This window comes from Pteropus vampyrus, unplaced genomic scaffold, assembly GCF_000151845.1.
Source record: "Pteropus vampyrus isolate Shadow unplaced genomic scaffold, Pvam_2.0 Scaffold570, whole genome shotgun sequence".
Classification (NCBI taxonomy): Eukaryota; Metazoa; Chordata; class Mammalia; order Chiroptera; family Pteropodidae; genus Pteropus; species Pteropus vampyrus.
Window position 1 is genome coordinate 138357 of NW_011889351.1, and position 21139 is coordinate 159495.

Consider the following 21139-nt stretch of genomic DNA (forward strand, 5'->3'; position numbering starts at 1 on the left):
GATGTTCTTATTTTAACTCTTCATTTGGAAATAATGTCTTATTTACAAAAGTTACAACAATGATACAAAGAATTTTGAGAATACCCTTACCCCAGAATTAATGTTTTATATACTTAAACAGTACAGTTTTCAAAATCAGGAAATTAACATTGATACAGTAGCATTAACTAATGTACAGACCTATTCAAATTCCTAACTTGTCCTGGTAATATCTTTTTTTGGCCTACGATCCACTCCAGGATTAACATGTTTCATTAAATTGTCATGCCTTCTTAGTTTCCTTTAATCTGGGACAGTTCCTTAGTATTTTTATGTCCTTCAAAATCCTGATATTTTTGAAGAGTACTGGTCAGTTATTTTATAGAATCTCCCTCAATCTGGCTTTGTCTGGTTTTGTGTGTGTGTGTGTGATTAAATTTAGATTATGCATTTTGACAAAATTGGTGGTGTGCCCTTCTCCATGTGTCATAACAAGAGGCACATAATGTCGATATGCTTATTATTGCTGATGTTAACTTTGATCACCTAGTTAAGATAGTGTCTGTCTTCTGTTTCTCTACTGTGAAATTATTTTTCTTTGTTGTTGATAAATATCTTGGAAGAGATGTTGAGACTGTGTAGGTGTTCTGTTAAAATACAGTTTAATATACAACAATTGGTTTGGTTAAATTTTAAGTTATATATTACATCATTCAATTCAACACATATTAATGTGCAAGGAGAACAATTATGTTGTTAGGACCATACTGTTTCCTTGTAAACGCAAGGCCACAGCCAAATGACCAATGAATTAAGCAAGTGTTCTTGTTTCCTCTTAACTTTAACTTACTTACTGATTCTCTTCCTTCCCTTTTGAAACAAAGTTTATTATTAATGCTGTAGCAAGCTGGAATTCACTGTTTGCATAATGTGAAATTCAGCTAGCAGGATTAACAGTACTCTCTTTCAGAGCAGAGCCGTATGCATTTATTTAGGAGTACCCCTTGAAAAATGAACGTCAGTGTTTGAAAGACAAAGAGTCTTGTGTGTTTTTCCAAGAGCTACTATAAAGTGACTTGTTCCTCAGAGATTTCTTCTGAGGATGATATTGATAACTATAAAAATGACATGAAGGATAAGACTGCTTGAGCCCACACATGGCCTTTTAGCTATAAAATAAATTGCAGTTTCAGAATGAGGATTATTATTATAAGAATTAAAATTTTTTTCATTATTCTGCTATTGGACATGTTGGGACATAATTGACATGTCATATATAATATATATGTGAGCTGGTAAGAGATGAACTTTCTGAACCTATATGGAAAGAATGAATTGGCTGGGGTTTTTAATTTTTTTTTAATTTTTTTAATAGATAATCATCCTGTGTTGGAGGTCCCAAAGACCACCTCTAGGTTTGGTAATTTATTCACTAGGAGAACTCACAGGACTCAGCATGTAGTCATACTCACGGCTGTGATATATTACAGGGAAAGGATACAAAGCAAAGTTAGCAAAGGGAAAAGGTGCGTGGGGCAAAATAGAAACCAGGCACTGATCCTTTCTCAGTGGAGTCACACAGAATGCACTTAATTCCTCCAGCAACAGGTTGTGACGACATAAGTAAAATGTCTACCAGGGAAGTTCATTGAGGGAGTAGTGGGAACTCTTTCAAAATCCAGGTTCTCAGATGCCATCTAAGGGCCAACATGGCAAGCAAGGCTTTCTAAAGGTACTCCTGCTCTTTTAACTTCTCTGCACACATGTGATCTCATGTTTCATTTGAGAAGCTTATAATGTTGATGATTTCTAGTAGCTTTTCATTCAGTTTAATTACCAGGAATTCTAGAAGGATATAGGTGAGTAGATGTGTGTGTGTGTGTGTCGTCCTTTTAAAAGCATGATGGTTAAGAACATGGACCCTGAAATCTGACTATCTGGGTTCTGTCATTTACTAGCAGTAAATTGAGGATTTCAGTACCTGCCTCTTTGGGTTATCATAAGGATCAGAAGAGTTGATAAATGTAAAGTGTTTATTAAATACCAAGAAAAGTAAGTCAGTGCAATTTGCTTTATGTTAATTCTTAACAATATATATATAACTTTTATAGACATTTTAAAGCTATTTTTTCTGTATAACATATGCATGATTCATTTTCATTTGTGTTTGCTATTACAATTTATATATTTTCTTTGGTGAGAGAATTTAAAAAATGTATTTTATTTTGTATTAGCCAGATGCTAAAATGCCAAGCTTTAATAGCACAGGCCTTATTGTTCAACTTTGTATTTCTTCAACTTTCCTTATTTTTTAAAAAGACTTTATTTTTGTAGGACAATTTTAGGTTTACAGTGAAGTTGAGAGGAAGGTACAGAAATATTCCTCCTGCCCTCATACATGCATATGCTCTACCATTATCAATATCACTCACTAGAATGGTGCTTTTTTTTTTTTTTTAACCAAAGATGAACCTACATTAATTGACAAATAATCATCCAAAATCTGTAGTTTATGTTAGGGTTCATTCTTATTATTTCAGATTCTGTGGGCTTTAGACAAATGGATAGTGACATATATTCATCATTACAAAATCATACAGAGTATTTTTACTACCCTAAAAAATCCTCTGTGCTCTTCCTGTTCATTTCTCTTCCCTCTCAACCCTGGCTACCACTAATCTTTTTGTCATCATAGTTTTGCCTTTTCCAGAATATTGCAGTTGGAATTTCCTTAAACCTCAATATAGGAGCAAACATTTACTGAGTGCTTGCAGTGTACCAGGCATTATGTTGGATATAGAAATAAACAAGAGTCGCTATCCTCAATAAGCTCGCTAAGTAATAGAGAAAACAGGCATGAAAATAATAAGTATAGAGATATAATGGCAGTTTGCCTACGGCATTACAGCAAGCTCACATGCAGGACTTTACAGCCAACTTTGGAGAGTTTAGAAGATGCTTCCAAGGAAGTGAGACACACTTAAGGAGTAAGCAGTGATTAACTGGGCAGATCTGAGAGAGTGTTTCCCCTTTGTGGACAGAGACAAAGAGTCTTTGATTCGGGTATACTACAAGATTTGAGGCTCACATTTTTTTTGCCTAGTATATGGTATTGTAGTTTAGGATTTTTTTCCCCAGCTAAGGCTTGCCTCGCAAGCTAACCATCATTTGTAATATTGTTTATTTCTGAGAATTTATAAGCTTTGAACATACAGTCCATTAGTAAATTGGATGTTGCCCATCTATAGACTTCATCTCTTCTGTGATTTGCTTGTCTCTCCATAATTGCCATTTGCTATTTTAATACTGCCGAGCTTAATATCCCATTGCCTGGAGAAACAAAAAGGAAAAATATTCTGAGGAGAAATTAGATGTTTTATTTTAGTTCTGCCAGAGGGAGACTTCAGCCCTTGTTTGGCCCCAAATTTTCTGAGACAGTAGCAGCCCCTCTGTTGCCTCAATATCATGGTAGTGATAAGACTATTAATAAGATACATGTTAGACACACTGCCTGTGTGTATTTTCTACATATATTGTGTATATGAGCTCCCTCTAGGCTCAGCTTGATATTATGAAGTTGATTAATAGCTCTAAAGTCATCTCTATGTCTATCTAGATCAGGGCTGTCTTGAGGGAAATAGGGGTAGTAACTTTATCCTAGAAGAAAACATTAGAAAATAATCTTAAGAAATCAGGTTAAATTTTATGAAAACTATCTAAAATTATTTTTTAACAATCACTTTGTTTCCTGAAGCTTTTGTGTTTCTGCATGTTAATTGTATTATGGTTCAAGGCTTGGATATAGGAATTAGCTTGCAAAGTACAGGATGACCCAATTAGATGTATGTGGCTGATACTAAGCCAGTTGTTTGTATTTTTACTTCACTCCTTGAGTTCCCCAAAATGTTAACCTTTACCTCATTTGCATTATCATTTTCTTTTTTTCTGAACCATTTGAGGTAAGTTGGAGATGTGATGCTTTTTACCCCTTAAGACTTTAGCATGTGTTTTCTAAAAACAAAGATGTTCTCATACATAACCATAGTACAGTAATCAAAATGAGGAACTGAACATTGATATACTCTTATCTAATATACAGACTGTATCCCTGTTTTACCAATTATCTCATTAATGTCTTTTATAGTAAAAGGTTACTGAAATCAAACTAGGATCATTAAGTTTCTCACCTGTGCCCCTCCCCTTATGTGTAATATTATATTTATGCAAATTGCTCAGGGATTAGTGATGACTTGGCAGAAACAGGATCTTTCTATTATGAAACTCCACATAAAGTACTCTATAGTGGATAAGAGGAAAAGCAGCTACATTTCAGCAATGCAAGAATGGTTTGTTGCACTAGATAAATTTATTGTTTTAGGAATTGAGGTATGTTTATTTGGGAGTATTAAAGAAGATGAGAGATTTAGTTTCAAGATATACAAAATGTGTCATACACATACGATGGAATATTATTCAGCATTCAAAAGGAAGAGATTTCTGACACATGATACAACACAAACGAGCCTCCAAGACATTATGCTGTGTGAAATAAGCCAGTCACAAAAGGGCAAATGCTATATGATTTCACTCACAAAGTATCTAAAACAGTCAAATTCATAGAGGAAAAAAAAGTTAGAGTGGTGGTTGCCAGGAGTTAGAAGAAGGAGAATGAGGCATTATTGTTTAATGGGTACAGAGTTTCAGTTTGGGAAGATGAAAAAGTTTTGGAGATGGTTTCACAATATGAATATTTAATGCCATTGAACTGTACACTTAAAAATGGTTAAAATGGTAAATGTTATGTTATATATATTTTACATAAATGTTTTTAAAAAAACAATATTTACTAAATGTACATAACTTACTGTCTGATGTAATTTTTAACTCAGTTTATTCCAAGTTCCAAAATGTAATTGATAACCTCTAATCACTAAACAGTAAAATTTTGTTATTTTAAGCTAACTCAAGCTTTTACTTAAATCTTTAAAATACATGCTATATTGTACTTTTTGCCATTTGCAGAAGAACTTAGCTTGTTATTTAGATCAAAATGATCTTTAAGGGTATTCATGAATAAGGAGGGCTTTAAGCAAAAGCGACCCATTCACTTTACTCCCAGGATGCTCTGACCTATTTTTACAGTGTAAGTTTATGGTGTAGGGAATTATCAGGCTTTATTCAAATAAGTTATTTCAAATAACAGTAGTTCAAAATAAATATTTAACCTCTATAAGACTGAGAAAAATTCTAAGTGTTTTCTAACATTGATATGTTAAACAAGTTATATCATTTCCTCAATTAGAATTAAATAGAGACTTAACATTTTATAGTTGCTATTTTTTAGGTGTTATTATTATATCTTTTTCCTTTATAACTGTAAAATTCTTTATAAAGGTATTCCTCCCATAGCCTATTTTATTTTGACAACCAGAAGTGTGAATCATTTTTTACTTTAAAAAATTGTATCAGAAACATTTTTCATCCCTCAATGAAAGTAATTGACCTTGTATGGTACTTATACATACATTATCAAGTAAAAGATTATTTTCTCACCCTATATTTTTATGGTCAATATTTTCTTTGTAAATTTCTCGACTTTATCATATAATAAAGTTTGTCTCTATCTCTTTTTAGGATATTTTCTTTTCTCGATGTTGTTACCTTGTGTCGCTGTGCTCAGGTCTCCAGGGTAAGAATGGTTGACATGATTGGAGGGGCACCCCTTCCTGACACTGATGATTCCAGGTTCTGTAGTACGCAGACCATTTACTTGAGGTGTTAGTTGTATGTTATGTTTCAAAGGATGGTGTTTCACCCACGGCATAACCTAAATCCATGTAATTCTACAGTTCTACGACATATATTGTCTTTAATTTTTGGAACTTTTGACTATATAATACAAACAGAGGAAACATTTTCAAGGAAAAGGTTGGGATGCAAATTAAAAGGTTAAGCTCTACTCAGAATTGTAATAAAACAGTGTTTTATGATGTTTTCCTAGTTCAGTTTATGGACACATACTCACAGACAGCTTTCGAGGGTCTAATTTTCATATTACCTCCCCATATTCTTTCCTCAAAAGATAATAGAATTTAATTTTTAAAAAAGTATAGCTCAAACTCAAAAGTTAGCTTCTACAAACACTTAATTATCCATTTTTGTTATTTGACATTGCTGTGACAAAACAGTGAAACAATCTTATTGGCTGTCACTAATACAAAGAATAGGATCTCTGTTGTGGGAAAATTGCTTTATGAACCATTCATCGTCTCTTCTGTTATACAGATATATAATAATTAATAAAATGAGTGAGCACCTACAGTTATCTTTTTATAAACTGGACAATGGCTTTTTGCTTGTTCATTTAACAGCTATTTATTGAGAATCTACTATATACCAGGTACAATCCTAGGTGCTGGATATGTACTTTGATTATATCATAGAGTATTGTGTTTGGAGGTAGACCTAGGTTTTCCTTCAAATTACCAACACTGCTCTCCTCAAAAAAAGACAAAAAACTCACTTGCCATAAAAAATTCACTTTGTCTTGCCAGCTTTAATGTAATTTCTACATCCCCAAAACCATACTCTATCAGCTATTCTGGAAACAATCAATAGTATTTTCATGATTTCTAATTATGTCCCTGGTACCGGAGTGGTTGCTCCAGACATGGCTGGTACAAATGAGTGGGGTCTCCTTTATTTCTCCACATGAAACCGAGGTCATCATTGAGAAACAGAATACCCAGACCTGAGTCTAAATCTGTTCAGTTGCAGAGTCTCGGGGATGTTGATTTGAATGAGTTTTAATTGTTTTGATTTGCAGATTTTTCTTCTCAATATGTTTTAATTTAAAAGAAAAGGAAGCACAATACCAATTTCATTGAATCTGGATAGTTAGTATATCAGTAGTTATTGTTTACTAAACTTGAAGTATTTAATCTGTTTAAAAAAAGAGACTCTGGAGAAGAACCTGTTATTCCTAATTTTTTTCTGTTTGGCATGTTTCCTGCTTGCTGGAAAAAGTAGTATAAGGAAATGAGAAATATCAGATCATAGCAGAGGTATATTCAACCCAAGGATCTAATAAACATGATCTTTAAAAGTTTTATCTGTTGTCTCCATGGCTAACCGTTTAAGATACCATTGGAAAAATATGAAGCCACAAAAAGGAAAAGTAACATTGAACTCCAGAGAAAACCTGAAAGATTTCCAGAATAACTTTGTTTACTTTCATACACTGACATATTTCTTGCTGATTGTGGATACACTTATTGGTCCCAGGGTATCTGTCACACAGTTTCCTTTTTAAAATTTTAGTATCAAATCTGTGTTTTAGTTGTTATAGTAAGAAATGATATTCTGAGTTTATAACTCAACAATATTGACTTTTGTTTACACTTTAATAGGGAATACTTTAAAAGGCTTTTTGATTAAAATACGGAATGATTCACAACAAATTAATTCTTACTGGTGTCGTTTTTCACCTAATCCTGAAAAATTGAAAAGCTTAAAAACTTTCTTGCCTCTCTGTAGCTTACTGAAGAATGTATGAGAACTCTTAAACTTTCACTGTTTTAAAATTACCACCAAATCAAATTAGAGGGAAAGATGACCAATTGAAAAACATCTCTGAGTGAACAGATTGGAAATGAGGAAAGCGTTAAGGCTCTATCATGTATGTGGAGAAATTATGCTGTCTTTTCTAAGTCCCAGGTCATTATATCACAGTTTCAAGTTCAACCAAGTGATGCTGTGGATTTCAAATATATATTGAACATAGCAATATTCAGAGTACTGTCCTCTTTCTTTAGTTTCACCTTATCTTGATCCTAGTTGAGGGATAGAGTAACAGACTTTAACAGACTTGCTTCTCATCAGCTGGACTATCTCATTTTGAGATTAGAAACTAGAATCTTCCATTTAGAAAAATTTCTGGCTATGATACTTATCACAACCTGTCCTTTCCCCAGCTCCCTAAATTAAAATCTTTTGTAGCTGCTAGTTTCTGTACCTGCTCATTTATGAGATAATCTAATTGGAGAATAAAGTATGAATAAGAAATAAGGCAGACTTTTTGGGAGTTGGGGGGGGTAGTGCTAAGCAGTGTTTTGATAAATTTCAATCATTAGTAGATTGAATTGTGAACTTGGATATTGCTGGCTTTTCCCCAGCTTCTGCTCATTCTGTCTCTTTTTCTTCAAAATAGGCCTGGAATGTTCTGGCTCTGGATGGCAGTAACTGGCAGCGAATTGACCTGTTTGATTTCCAGAGGGATATTGAGGTATAATTATGTGGTGTGTGGCCCCATTTCTCTCGTTAGAATGTAATTACAGCATAGAACAGATTAGCCCCAACCATATAAACCTCCTTTCCCAGGAGAGAGAAACTATTAATTTTTGTGCATATGAACTTCATTGAAGCCTGCAGTGTTCTCAAGAGCTTATTCAGTTTTTGAGAATGAGAAGAATTATTTTATTGAAATAATACTAAATTATTTGTATTAATAGGACTAAAAAATTTTTGTTTTTATTTTTCTGGTGGATATGTGAACCTGTGTTTGTTAATTTTAAAGAAGTCTTTTTGCACTTGCTTCTTAAAGAATAAGTCAGGTTAACTTGTTGATATATGACATTTGCATAAATTTTTCTTGAGATGAGCATTTTGATTCTTGGGAAGCTTACAGATCATAGTTCTTGTGGAGAACAAAAAAAGAATAGTCAAAGTCATTTATTGAATTATGTTTGCTGGGGAGAGATTTTTTCCCCTTCTCACTTCTTCCCCATATTTTATCTTAGTATTGCCTATTATTTCTAAAATGGAGAAGCATAACGGCTTAAGTGTAAATTATTTTAACCTGAATTCAAGCTCTGTGATCCTTGGTTTTCTCACCAGGAGAGTAGAGATAATATATTTCTCATTGTGTTATAAGGATTAAATAAGATTTACATTTAGATTAAAAAAATTTTTTTTTTAAGTTCCAGTGGAACTTAATTGTCTTAAGGATCCATGTAAGAAGTTTTTTAAAAGCCTCTCATGAACTTTCCATTATTTTCAAAAAGTACTTTTAAAATAATACCTACTGACATTAAGTTAGAATTTTGTTCTTCATAATTCTTTCATCTTCATGGATGTAAATGTTTAAAGCAACATGGCCCACAAAATCATTCAGTAAGCTTTCATTTAGTGTTCATTGAGTCTTTGCTATATTTAGAGTACTGTAGTAAACACTTTGGAAAGGATACAGAAATAATAGAGTTAATATCCTTCAGTAGCTGCAATTTAACCAGGAGGGCATCTTACCTTAAGACAGTGGCCCAAGAGAACTACAGAGCACCTCTTCCTCAAATATAGAATATCTTACCAATTGAATGAAATAAATAACAATGTAGAGTTTAGGCATGTTTCAGGTAGATGGGTTAATTAGGAAAGCTCTCTCACAGTAAGTAGAAGTTTTCCTATTAAGTCTTTAAAATGAGTAGAAATTTCTTTTTTTTTAATAAATTATTGAAAATAAGGATGGATTCTTTTCAAAAACAGTGTGGTGTCTTATCTTTTTGTTCACATGTCTTTTTTTACAGGGCAGGGTAGTGGAGAATATTTCAAAAAGATGTGGAGGCTTTTTACGAAAATTAAGTCTTCGTGGGTGTCTTGGGGTAGGAGACAATGCATTAAGGTAAGAACTTAACTATTGATCAACTGATTTTTTTTTAACTGATATTCTTGACTGAAGTAAAGAAAACATTATCTCACCCAGAAAAGATTAAAATGGTTTTAAGCTATTTATAAAGGCAGTTATAGCTTTCCTTAAGCTATTCTGAACTCAAACACACATAGATTGCTTAGAACACAAAAATATTCAGTAGTAGAGTATATGCTTTTGAGAATAAAACAAGAACAAGTGTCCACTCTAAAAAAGCCAGATTTTCCACATCATAAATGGTTCTTTAGAACCTTGAGTAAATTTTGTTTGTTTACTGAAAGTTAAGGTAATTTAAACCTTGGTTGACAAAAAAGACCAACATTTAAAAGTTTATAGTTGAAAATTATTTGTAATCATGAACTACTTTTGTACAAACAACCAGTATTACCAGTAATAACTTTTTCTAATGCTTAGAATTGTGCCCATTTCATTTCACACCTTTTACTCTGTTTCTTTCCTGTAAAGAACCTTTGCACAAAACTGTAGAAACATTGAAGTATTAAATCTAAATGGGTGTACAAAGACTACAGACGCGTAAGTATTTTATGTTTTGGAAGGGTAAGTCATAGCACCTTGTATCCTGCCTATACTAGCTTTAAGTCCATGCTTCTAAATATATTTAGCAAATTTCATTTTTGTTTTACAGGGTAAAGATAGTTTAAAAGGAGAAAGTGATAGTAGAAATGGAATAAAAAAAATTTATTTTGGAATCTGGCCCAAATCTTATCTTGATATTTCAAATGAAACTTAAAAATTGTAGTCAGCGAATATGCTGTAAGGATACTAATGATATAAATTACTAGAACTACTTATATTTCAAGAAGATACTAGTTGCTATTATTCAGAAGGCACAGTAAACAAATAATTCTATGAAAAGATGTAAAATCCTAAACATGGGACTAAACAGCTTGTGATAATCAATATTGAGAGCATTTATTAAGTGACTCTTTGAATGCCCTGTCTGTGTCAGTCACAATATAAAAGAAATAAAATATAGTCCTTGATCCGTGAGAGTTTACCATCAGAAACAGTAGACATCAAAGGTAAAAATCCCATTCAGCCCAAGGATATTATTGGTAATAATATCTATCAAATTGCAATTAAATATTATGTAGGGAAAGTGTTGCCTATTATTAGGTGAAGTGAAGCCACCAAATAAGCTTGCTTCTTAACATTATTCACTGAATCTTCCTGTTCATAAAGTCCTCATAAAAGAGATGATATGTTTACAATTGCTTAAAGGAAAGTGGAAAGCAGTCTAAGCATAGAGTAAACATTGTTTATTTGATTCCTTCCTTTGAGGTCACAACATTGTTAACTTTTAATATACAAAAGTGTTTGAAAGACAATGACTGTGGTTAGTAATTGATTCCACTAATAAGTATTATTCCTATGGATTGATTTGGAAGTCATTAATATGAGAAACAACTTAGTAAGCCCACCACAACCATGACTTTATACCATTTACTTTAGATAAATTACCTGTTTATTTTTTCCTTTGATTACTTAGTATGTCAGATTAATTTGATCACTTGATGTCTAGAAAAGTCACACAATTTATACTTTTTTCTAAGAATCTACATACCAAAGATACAGTGGCAAAATATTTATGTACAAGGCTATTCATTTTTACTACCTGTAGTAACAGATACTGCATTATTTTTAATAGCGAAAGACATGAAACAGCCGAAATGTCTGTCAGTAGTAGAGTACTGGTGAGATAAAAGGTATATCATACTCTGGAGTGATCAAAGTTAAGAAAGGAAATTGCAGAGAAGTTTGCATATACAAAGATACTTCCGTAGGGCCAGAGGATATAATATAACTGTATATCCATATTTATTTAATTTTCAAAAGGGAACAATGGAAAAATAATAAAAAACTAATAAAAATGATTACTTATGGGGAAGAGAGAAAACATGAAGAGATGAAGATGAAAGGGAGACCTCTAAACCTGTTTTATAGTTTTATTTTAATAGCTATGTAAATGTTTTACATAATTAAACCATGAATTAACTCAAAAAAAATCAAAGCAGTACCTAACAAGTGAAAACAAAATAAAACACACGAACCCAGCCAAATCAAGTTGCAGCTATAATCATACAGAGAGAAATTACTTCTACTGACTTTTGACATCTTAGGAAAAATTTTAAGCATGTGCCAAAGTAGACAAAATTGTCTAGTGAACCTTTCACCCAGCTTCAGATTGATGGTTGAGAAACTATAACTTTATGGCTAGTCTTGTGTCGGCTTACCCCCTTTTTTATCTTATTTTGAAAAAGACCTAGACATTCTATTATTTGATTTATAAATATGCTTTTTTAAAATATGGACTTCTAAAAGTTAAAAGCTGCTAACTTAAGCACAGTAATTTTATCACTCCTATAAAAAAACTTAACTTAATATCTTAAAATCATCAGATAACTCCTAGTCAGTGTTCAGATTTTTACTTGTTCTAATGATTTCAGAAAAGCAATATTTTAAATACAGTGTAAAAGAAAAGATACTTTAATAATCAAAGATGAAGACTTGCCTCTGACCATGACGGTAACTGCCCTCCTGCTGTAAACAACTGTAAAACTATACAAAATATAGAAAACAATCAGCTTGAGGTGTTGGATAACATGCAGCACAGGAATGAAACATGTATGAGCCCTATGATTACGCGGGCTACGGAAATGTACATAGATTTGGCTAAATAGTAAGCTATATGTATGTGTATGGACACCCCAAAGTTGGGCAAAGAACATCTGATAAGCTCTAAAGAACTGTCGGAATTTAAATAAGGTTTTGTTGTAACCACCCAAAAGGAAGAAAGCTCAGTGAATACCTTGGGACATTTAATAGAGACTTCAGAAAAGTCACACCTTGATAGTAGAGCTACACTTGACTTGCTCTAATAAAGGTTAAAAGAAAAAAATTAGGATAAAATTGATTCACAACTAACTTAACTGCCTGTCAAATGCAGACTCAACATTCTTTAAAGGAAGACAACAAAATCTAGACATTCAGCAATTTAGCATACAGAATTTCCAGCATTCGATCAAAAATTATAAGACATGCAAAGAAGCAGGAAATGATGTCAGAAGAAGAACCAGAAGGAAAAACCAGTAAATATAAACAGACCTAGAAAGGATGGAGATTATTTAAAAAATTGATTAGTGGAGTTTAAAAATTGCAATTACAAATATGCAAGAATTTTAAAGAAAACTTCGAGGAAGATAACGTGGAGATTAAAGAGATGGGAAAAGATATACCCTTACAAACAATAGACATAGTAACGCTGAAGTGGTTATTAATATCAGATTATAAAAACTTCAGGAAAAAGTAAATGCAAAAGATATTTAATACCGCCCTCCTCTTTCAGTAAATGATAAAAACAAGTAGACAAAAACAGTAAAGTTATAGAACACTTTGAGCAGCACTATCAATAAACTTGTCCTAATTGACATTTATAGAATGCTATACTAAACACCAGAATCAGCATTCTTTTCAAGTACACTTAGAATATTCATTCAGTAAGACACCAAGTAATGGACCATGAAACAAATTTCAGTGAATTTAGAAGGATCGAAATCATATCGAGTGTATTCTACAGCCTCAACTATATTAAAGTAGAAATCAATAACATATCTGAATAATTTGAAAATTAAATATCACCCTTCTGAATAACCCATGGGTCAAGGAATAAATTACAAAGGAAACTAGAAAACATGTTTTACTGTGTGGTAATGAAAACACAACATTTGAAATGTGAAATGTAATAAAGGCAGTGCTTAGAGCAAAATGTATAGCTTTAAATGCTTGTATCGGTTTCCCTTGCTGTCCAAAAGAGTGTTCCTCTGCAACCATAAGCCAAAATGGCATAAAGCAAAGCAGCAATTACCTTAAGGATGCGTCTTCTCGCTAATAAACTTAAAGGTAGCTCTGTAGAAATTGTCCATTCTGAAGAACAGAGAAATACAAGATTAAAGAAGAATGGCAGAGCCTCAGAGACTTGTGGGACAACATCAAGAGTAACAATAAAGATAAAATGGAAATCCCAATCGAGAGAAAGAGGGGCAGGAAAAAATGTGAGGAATTAATGGCAGAAAACTTCCCAGATTTGATGCAAAACAATAATCTACAAATATAAGAAATTTAATGAACCCCCCAAAGGATAAAAACAGATATTACATGCAGGCACGTTAGAGCCAAACTGTTAAAAACTAAAAGAGAAAATTTTGAAAACACCAAGAGGAAAATAACTCTTGCATAAAAAAGGACTAAGCAATTAATGAGTAGCCTAATCAGAAACCATGGAAGCCAGGGTCATGTGATACATTTAGTGTGCTGAAAGGAAAAAAAAAAATTCTGTACCTAGCAAAACTGTCCTTTTAAAATGAAGGCAAATAATGACATTGCCAGATTAACAGAAATGGAATTTGTTGCTAGCAAATGTGCCTTGCAAGAAATTCTAAAGGAAGTCCTTCAGGATGAAAAGAGATAAATATTAAGTGGTAAGTAACTCAGATCCATAGAAATTGATAAATGAAGAGCACCAGAAATGTTAAATATTTGAATAAATCTAAGATTCTATATTTTTCTCATATCTCTTTTTTAGAAGATATAAGATTATATGAAGAAATAATTATAACACTATTGTTAGGTTTGTAACAATACATAGAAATATGAAATATTTTTGAACATATGAAAATAATAGCACAGAGGAAGGAGGGAATGGTGTTATTGGAGCAAAATGCCCATATTTTCTGAGAATCTATTGTTCTGAAATAAATTGTGGTAAATTAAGGTACATATTGTGATCCGTGAGCAAACTAAGAAAATAACTCAAAAATAGCAAAAAATCAGCAGAGGAGTTGAAATAGTACACTCAACACAAGAAAACAGTAAAGGAAAAATAGAAAATAGTGTGAAACAAATAGAAAAAGATAGCAAAAGGGAGACAAAATCCAACCATATCAATAATTCTGTTAAATGTGGACAGGATAAACATTTCACCCAAAAGACAAATTGTCAGTATGGATTAAAAAGTGGTATCCAGCTCTCTGCTGTCTACAAGAGACATGCTTTAGATTCAAAGACAGGAATAGGTTGAAAGTAAACAGGTGGAAAAATGCATACTGTGCAAATAGGACCTCCACCCAGTAATTACAGAATAAACGTTCTTTACAAACAGACTTTGGAATATCATGAAGGGTAGAGCGTACATTGGGCCACAACGTAAGCCTTAATAAACAAGAAAATTAAAACTATACAAAATATATTCTCTGACCAGAACTAGAGAATTAAATGAGAAATGCACAACAAAACAAAATCTGGGAAGACCTCAAGTATTTGGAAATTAAGCAACACGCTTCTAAGTAACCCACAGTTAAAGACAAAAAAAATCACAAGAGAAATTTAAAAAATATTTTGAATGAAAATAAAAAACTATCAAAATTTATGGTTTACAGCTAAAGTGGTGACATAGCTCTGAATTCCTGTATCAGAGAAGATAGAAGAGCTCAAGTCAATAACAACCTTCAGCATTAAGAAATAAGGTAAAGCAGAGCAAACTAAGCCCAAAGCAAACAGAAGAAGGAAATAATACAGATTGGATATCAGTGAATAAGAAACAGAAAAACAGCAAAAATCAGTGAAACCAAAAGCTGATTCTTTGGGGGGAAAAATACCAAAATCGACAAATGTAGACTAAGAAATAAGAGAGGAGGCACAAATTATCAAAAGAAGGAATGAAGGTGAGGACAAAATACCCAAAAGACAGACTAAAAGAATTAGGAAATGTCATAAATAACTATACTAGCAATTTAGACATCCCAGATGAAATGGACAAATTCCTGGGAAGGCACAAATTACCAAATTTAACTCAAGAAAAAAACAAGCAATCTGAATAAATATATACCAAGTAAATTCAGTGAGTACTTCCCACAGAGAAAAAAGCACAGGCCCAGATGACTTCACTGAATTCCATCAAATATTTAAAGAATAAATAATACCAGTCTTCAAATTCATAAAATAAATGAGGAAGTACTTCATAACTCATTCCATGAAGCCAGTATTTTTCTGAAACCAAAGCTGCCAAAGACATCACCACAAAAGGAAATGTGATCAATATTCCTCAGGAACAGAGATGCAAAAATACTAAACAAAATTTTAGCAAACTAAATCCAGCAACGTATAAAAGGATAGAACCAAGTGGAATTTATCCCAAGATACAAGTATGGTTTAACATCTGAAAATCAATTAGTGTAATATCTCATAATAGTAGAATAAAGCAGGGGTCAACAAACTTTGTATGGGGCCATATAGGTAAAATATTCAGGCTTTGTTGACCATGCAGTCTCTGTCACAACTATTCAACCCTGTCAGTATTTTACAAAAGCAGCCATAGAAAATGCATAAACAAATGAGCATGGCTATGCTCCAGTTAAACTTTATTTCTAGGTGCTACTGAGATTTGAATTTCATAGAATTTTCACATGTCACAAAATAGTATCTTCTTTTGATTTTCTTTTAACCATTTAAAAATGTCAAAACCATTCTTAACTCGTGGGCTAAATAAAGTGGTGAGATTTACTGCCTCTGGACTAAAGGACAAAAACCACATGATCATCACAATGTGATAGGAGCCTCTGAAATGGCCCCAAATAATCCTTACCTCCTACAATTCACACCCTTGTGTAATCTTTTCCTCTTGAGCATGGACTGGACTAAAGGACTCATTTCTAACAATAGAATACTGTAAAAGAGATTGGATGTCACTTTGGAGATAAGGTTACAAAAAGTCTCTGACTTCTATCTTGCTTTACCTTTTCTCAGGGCTCTGACTCCAGGGCAAGGGTGGTGGGGAGAGCAAGCTGTCCTGTTTTGAGTAGCTCTCTGGAGAGGCCCATGTGGCAAGAAACTGAGGTCTCTGGCCAATAGCCAGAGAGGACCTGAAACCTACCAAAAACCAAATGAGTGAACTTGGAATTGGATCTTCTAAGGTCTGCCAGAAGCCACTTAAATGAGCTTGGAAGAGAATCTGTACCCAGTTAACCTTTGAGATGATTGCAGCTGTGGCCAATACTCTGATTGCAGCCTTACAAGAGACCCTGAGTCAAAGGCACCTGCTAAACTGCCTGTACCTGTATTCCTGATCCACAAAAATTGTGAGATAATAAATATTTGTTGTTTTAAGCTGCTCAGTTTTGGGATAATTTGTTATGCAACAATAGATAACTAATACATCATTAGATGGAAGAAGCACATGCCAAACTCCAGCACCCATTCATAAAAAAATTCCCAACAAACTAAGAATTAAAGGGAGTTTTCTCAATCTGTTCAGAGGCCTCTATGAAAAACCTACTGCTAACCATCATGTGTAATGGTGAAAGACCGAGTGCTTTACCTTAATGTCAGGAGCAAGGCAAGGATGTTAACTCTCACCATTTCTGTTGAACATTCTGTTGAAGATTCTAGCCAATGCAGTACCTTTATTACAGAATGACAAAATAAAACCGCAATAAATTACATTCCAAACCCACTAAAGTGGCTGTTAGCAAAAAGAGACACCAATGCCAAGTGTTGGCAAGGATGTGGAGAAACTGAGACCTTTATAGGTGCTTTGTAGAAATGAAAAATGATAGAGCCACTTTGGAAAGTAGTTTTGGCAGTTTCTTAAAAAGATAAACATAAACTTAGTTTAGGACATAGCAGTTCTACTCCTAGGCATTTACCCAGAAGAAATGGAAACATAGATCCATACAAAGACCTAAGAAACATATCCACCAAATAGAATGTATAATTCTTATTTGGGTCCTAATTTGATCAAATCAGCTTGACAAAGATGTATGAGAGAATTGGGGAAACTTGAATACAGACTGGGTATCTGATATTAAGGAATTAAAGTTCTTATCTATTAGAAATACGTCCTCAAATATTTATAGGTGAAAGAGTATGCCTGGGATTTGCTTTAAAATAAATGAAAAAAGGGAAAGGACGAAATAGAAATAGTAGAATGTTGATAAATGCCGAAGCTTAATGGTGCTACATGTGTATTCTCTATTATTCACTCTTACGTATATTTTAAATTTCTCATAATAAGTTAAAAAAATTAAACTGAGAACTTAACCACTGCGAGAAAAGAACCTTTAAGAAATTCATAAAGGAAAATAGGTAGTAATGTTATATAACTTAGTGTGTTTCAGCCCAATACTGATCCATCCTCTGTATACCTTGCAAAAATCCAATTATTATATTACTGCCATGCAGAAAGTTGTCTTGAGCAGAGATTTACGTGAAAGAGCAGAGACGGAGCTTTCAGTCTTCATGTTTTACTACTTGCTAGCAGGTGCTAGGTAGCCTTCTGATATTCCTGATTTGCAGGATGCATGTAGATCTCTTATCGGCACATATGCAGTTTGCTGCTAATAGTTACTAACATTTCCAGGTGTGAATAACCCCGTCTTCCCCTCATGGAAAGTCTCATATGCAGCACAGCCTTTTTTATCCTTTGTAAATGACACTGGCCTCTTCCTCAGTGTGAAAGGTCCTGGGATTTATAACTGCCTTTATTTGGAGTATGGAAATTTTATAGTTCTTATATATACACATATGTTTAATGAGAATCGTGTATGATATACTAAGGATGTGTTCTTACTTGTTTGTTTATTTGTTTTCTCCTTTTTCCATTTTTCAGTACATGTACTAGCCTTAGCAAGTTCTGTTCCAAACTCAGGCACCTTGACTTGGCTTCCTGTACATCAATAACAAACATGTCTCTTAAAGCTCTGAGGTAAATTTTTTATAATAAGGTTGTCCAGTAATCAGAACAAATACTTATTTTTTTTTAAATAACTGAAATAAAGTTAGAATTAAAGGAAACTGTTTTATGGATATGTACTGTAGTTCAGAACAAATCTTTTGTGTTACCATTTCCCCAGATTATAGGACATATTCAGATGAAATGACTAGAGGTAACTAAAATATCTGAACATGCTAGTACAATTTATAAATGAATGATTAGATGTTTTCGAAGGCTTGTTTCTTCCCTTCCCCCAATCCCCCCCCACCCCAAAAAAAAAAAAAAAAAAGAAACATTATTATAGTTTAGTGATTAAAGCAGCACTCTGGAGTCAGATTATTAACCAGGTACCTTGAACAAGTATAACCCTTGTAAATTTTTCCTTTCCATCTCATAGGGTTGTTAATAGGATTAAACACTATTATTATTTGATAATATTAGGCTGAACCATATAAAGTTCCAATATTCCAACAGTTTCTGTCTTATAAAAATGACAGCTTCATGTGTTTCAGCATAGTATATATAAATTGCTTAAGGTTCCTGGCATGTAGTAAACAATACATTTTAATTTTAATGTTAATATATTTTTTAAAGTACATTACAGAAGATGTATCTTAAAAGGAAGATTTTTGAAATGCCCATTCTCTTTGTAACTTTACTTTTTTTAATCAGCCTTTTATAAATGATTATGGTCCCGTGTATTGGTTACATTTATGAATAGTAAGATTTAAGCTGTTAAAAGAAGCAATTGTAAATTTGGTTAAGTAGAGTATAAGTAATCTAAAAATGCAGCTCCTTCTGGACCTTCCTTATGAATATTGAGCACATATGCATCTAAGGCTGTTTGCTGTATAGGATGATAAATAGGATATATAACATTTATAGTTTATAAAATATTCACATTAATGATCTCATTTATTTGAAAACCTTGTGAGGTAGATAGGACACTTTACAGATAAGGAAATCTAAAACATTTTGAATGTCAGGTAATGTGATTCAACCATGGGATGTAATGAATAAGATATTGTTGCTGCCCTTAAGTTGCTCAGAGTCTAGTGGGAGAAAAATAACACTAAACATGTCATCATACTACAATGTGATAAGTGCTATAATAGAAGTATATCAGTTTGGGGAGAACATAGAAGAGGCTATGGCTGGTCTTGGGTTAAGAGAGGTTCAGGCAGGCTTCTTAAAGTGACTTGCCTGAAGTCACACTTAGTGTTGAAGAATGAACTTCAGCAAAGATCCCCTGGCTTTATTTTATAAAACAGTTATGTCAGTATTCTCCAAAGAATGTCATAGAGTTTGGATTCTTCCATAGTTAAATGTGAAATCAAAGATCAAAGATGAAGCTGGTATTTGATAGAAGCCAGATATCAAATATACTATATATTAAATTCAGCCTACAGAAATAGTACTGTATATCAGCGGTCCCCAACCTTTTTGGCACCAGGGAGTGGTGCTCCTATGAGAATCTAATGCCTAATGATCTGAGGTGGAGCTGAGACGGTGATGCTAGTGCTAGGGAGTGGCTGAAAATACAGATGAAGCTTCGCTTGCTTGCCAGCTGCTCACCTCCTGCTGTGCAGCCCTGTTCCTAGCAGGCCATGGACTGGTACTGGTCCATGCCCCGGGGATTGGGGACCCCTGCTCTAGATGCTTCCCAGATAAGGAAAATTTATAGGTCCTCTATAATTTGTTAAATACTTGTTTAAATGTCTTCATTAGTACTTTGATAATAGAATTATTTGATAGAGAATCTGGGTTTGACTCTAAACTCTTAATTATTTGGTCAACTTGAATGAATCACTTAATTTCTGTTTCCTATCTAGAGAACTTTTAAATATGTGATAAGTGCAAAAAGAATATACTTTGAAAAGTATAAACTTCCATAAAAATCTAATATGTCTGAAAAACAATATTGTGCTTTGTGCTGTTAGTTAAGCTGGATTTGAGCTAGCCTTCCTAGTAATGTAGTACCACACAAACACCACAAACGTTGATAAATCTATTTTTTTGTTGTTATGGGATTGGCTGTGTTCTAAATATGCATTAAGTAAGAATGTATATTCTTGTGGGAGCCCATGGGGCTGTATCCACTTCTTAACTAAATAGCCAATTAAATGAGACTTTGATGCTTTTAGAATTGGGTTTAGTCATATGTTTGTTTCATTTTATTTTATCCTAAGTGAGGGATGTCCACTGTTGGAGCAATTGAACATTTCCTGGTGTGACCAAGTAACCAAGGATGGCATCCAAGCTCTAGTGAGAGGCTGTGGAGGTCTCAAGGCTTTATTCTTAAAAGGCTGCACACAGGTAATACTCCATGTAGTGCTTGTGAGTGATAGACGAACCCTGAACTTTGTAGGTAGCCCCAAGATGTTGGCTTAAGGGATATGTTGTTTTGTATTATTGACCAAAGACACATGCTTACCAAATATTAAAGTGTTTTCCTTAGAGTAGGAAAAAAAATAAGAAGAATTAACATCTGACCAAAGATAAATTTTTAAGGGGAAGCAAGCTGGGGAGATAAAATCATTGCATGCACCATAGGCAAGAAGGGTTTTGTGCCTTTTAATCTGAAAAGAAAACTTGCCATTTTGTTACTGCCTGAGACCTTGAACTGGATAGGTTAAGGAAGGCAGTCTTGGCAATTTTCACTAGTTTTT

The 21139-nt window shown here is 33.3% G+C and overlaps 1 protein-coding gene across 4 annotated transcripts in view; it reads left to right on the plus strand.

Moving 5' to 3' along the window:
• FBXL20 (F-box and leucine rich repeat protein 20) overlaps nt 1-21139 on the plus strand; it is an 82841-nt gene that overhangs the window by 44084 nt on the left and 17618 nt on the right. For all 4 annotated transcript variants that reach the window (XM_011384295.2, XM_011384296.2, XM_023525540.1 and 1 more), the window contains exons 3-8: nt 5614-5668; nt 8189-8263; nt 9561-9655; nt 10148-10216; nt 18366-18461; nt 20660-20786. In XM_011384295.2, the coding sequence (XP_011382597.1) occupies nt 5614-5668; nt 8189-8263; nt 9561-9655; nt 10148-10216; nt 18366-18461; nt 20660-20786 (517 nt within the window). The remainder of the gene's footprint in view (nt 1-5613; nt 5669-8188; nt 8264-9560; nt 9656-10147; nt 10217-18365; nt 18462-20659; nt 20787-21139) is intronic.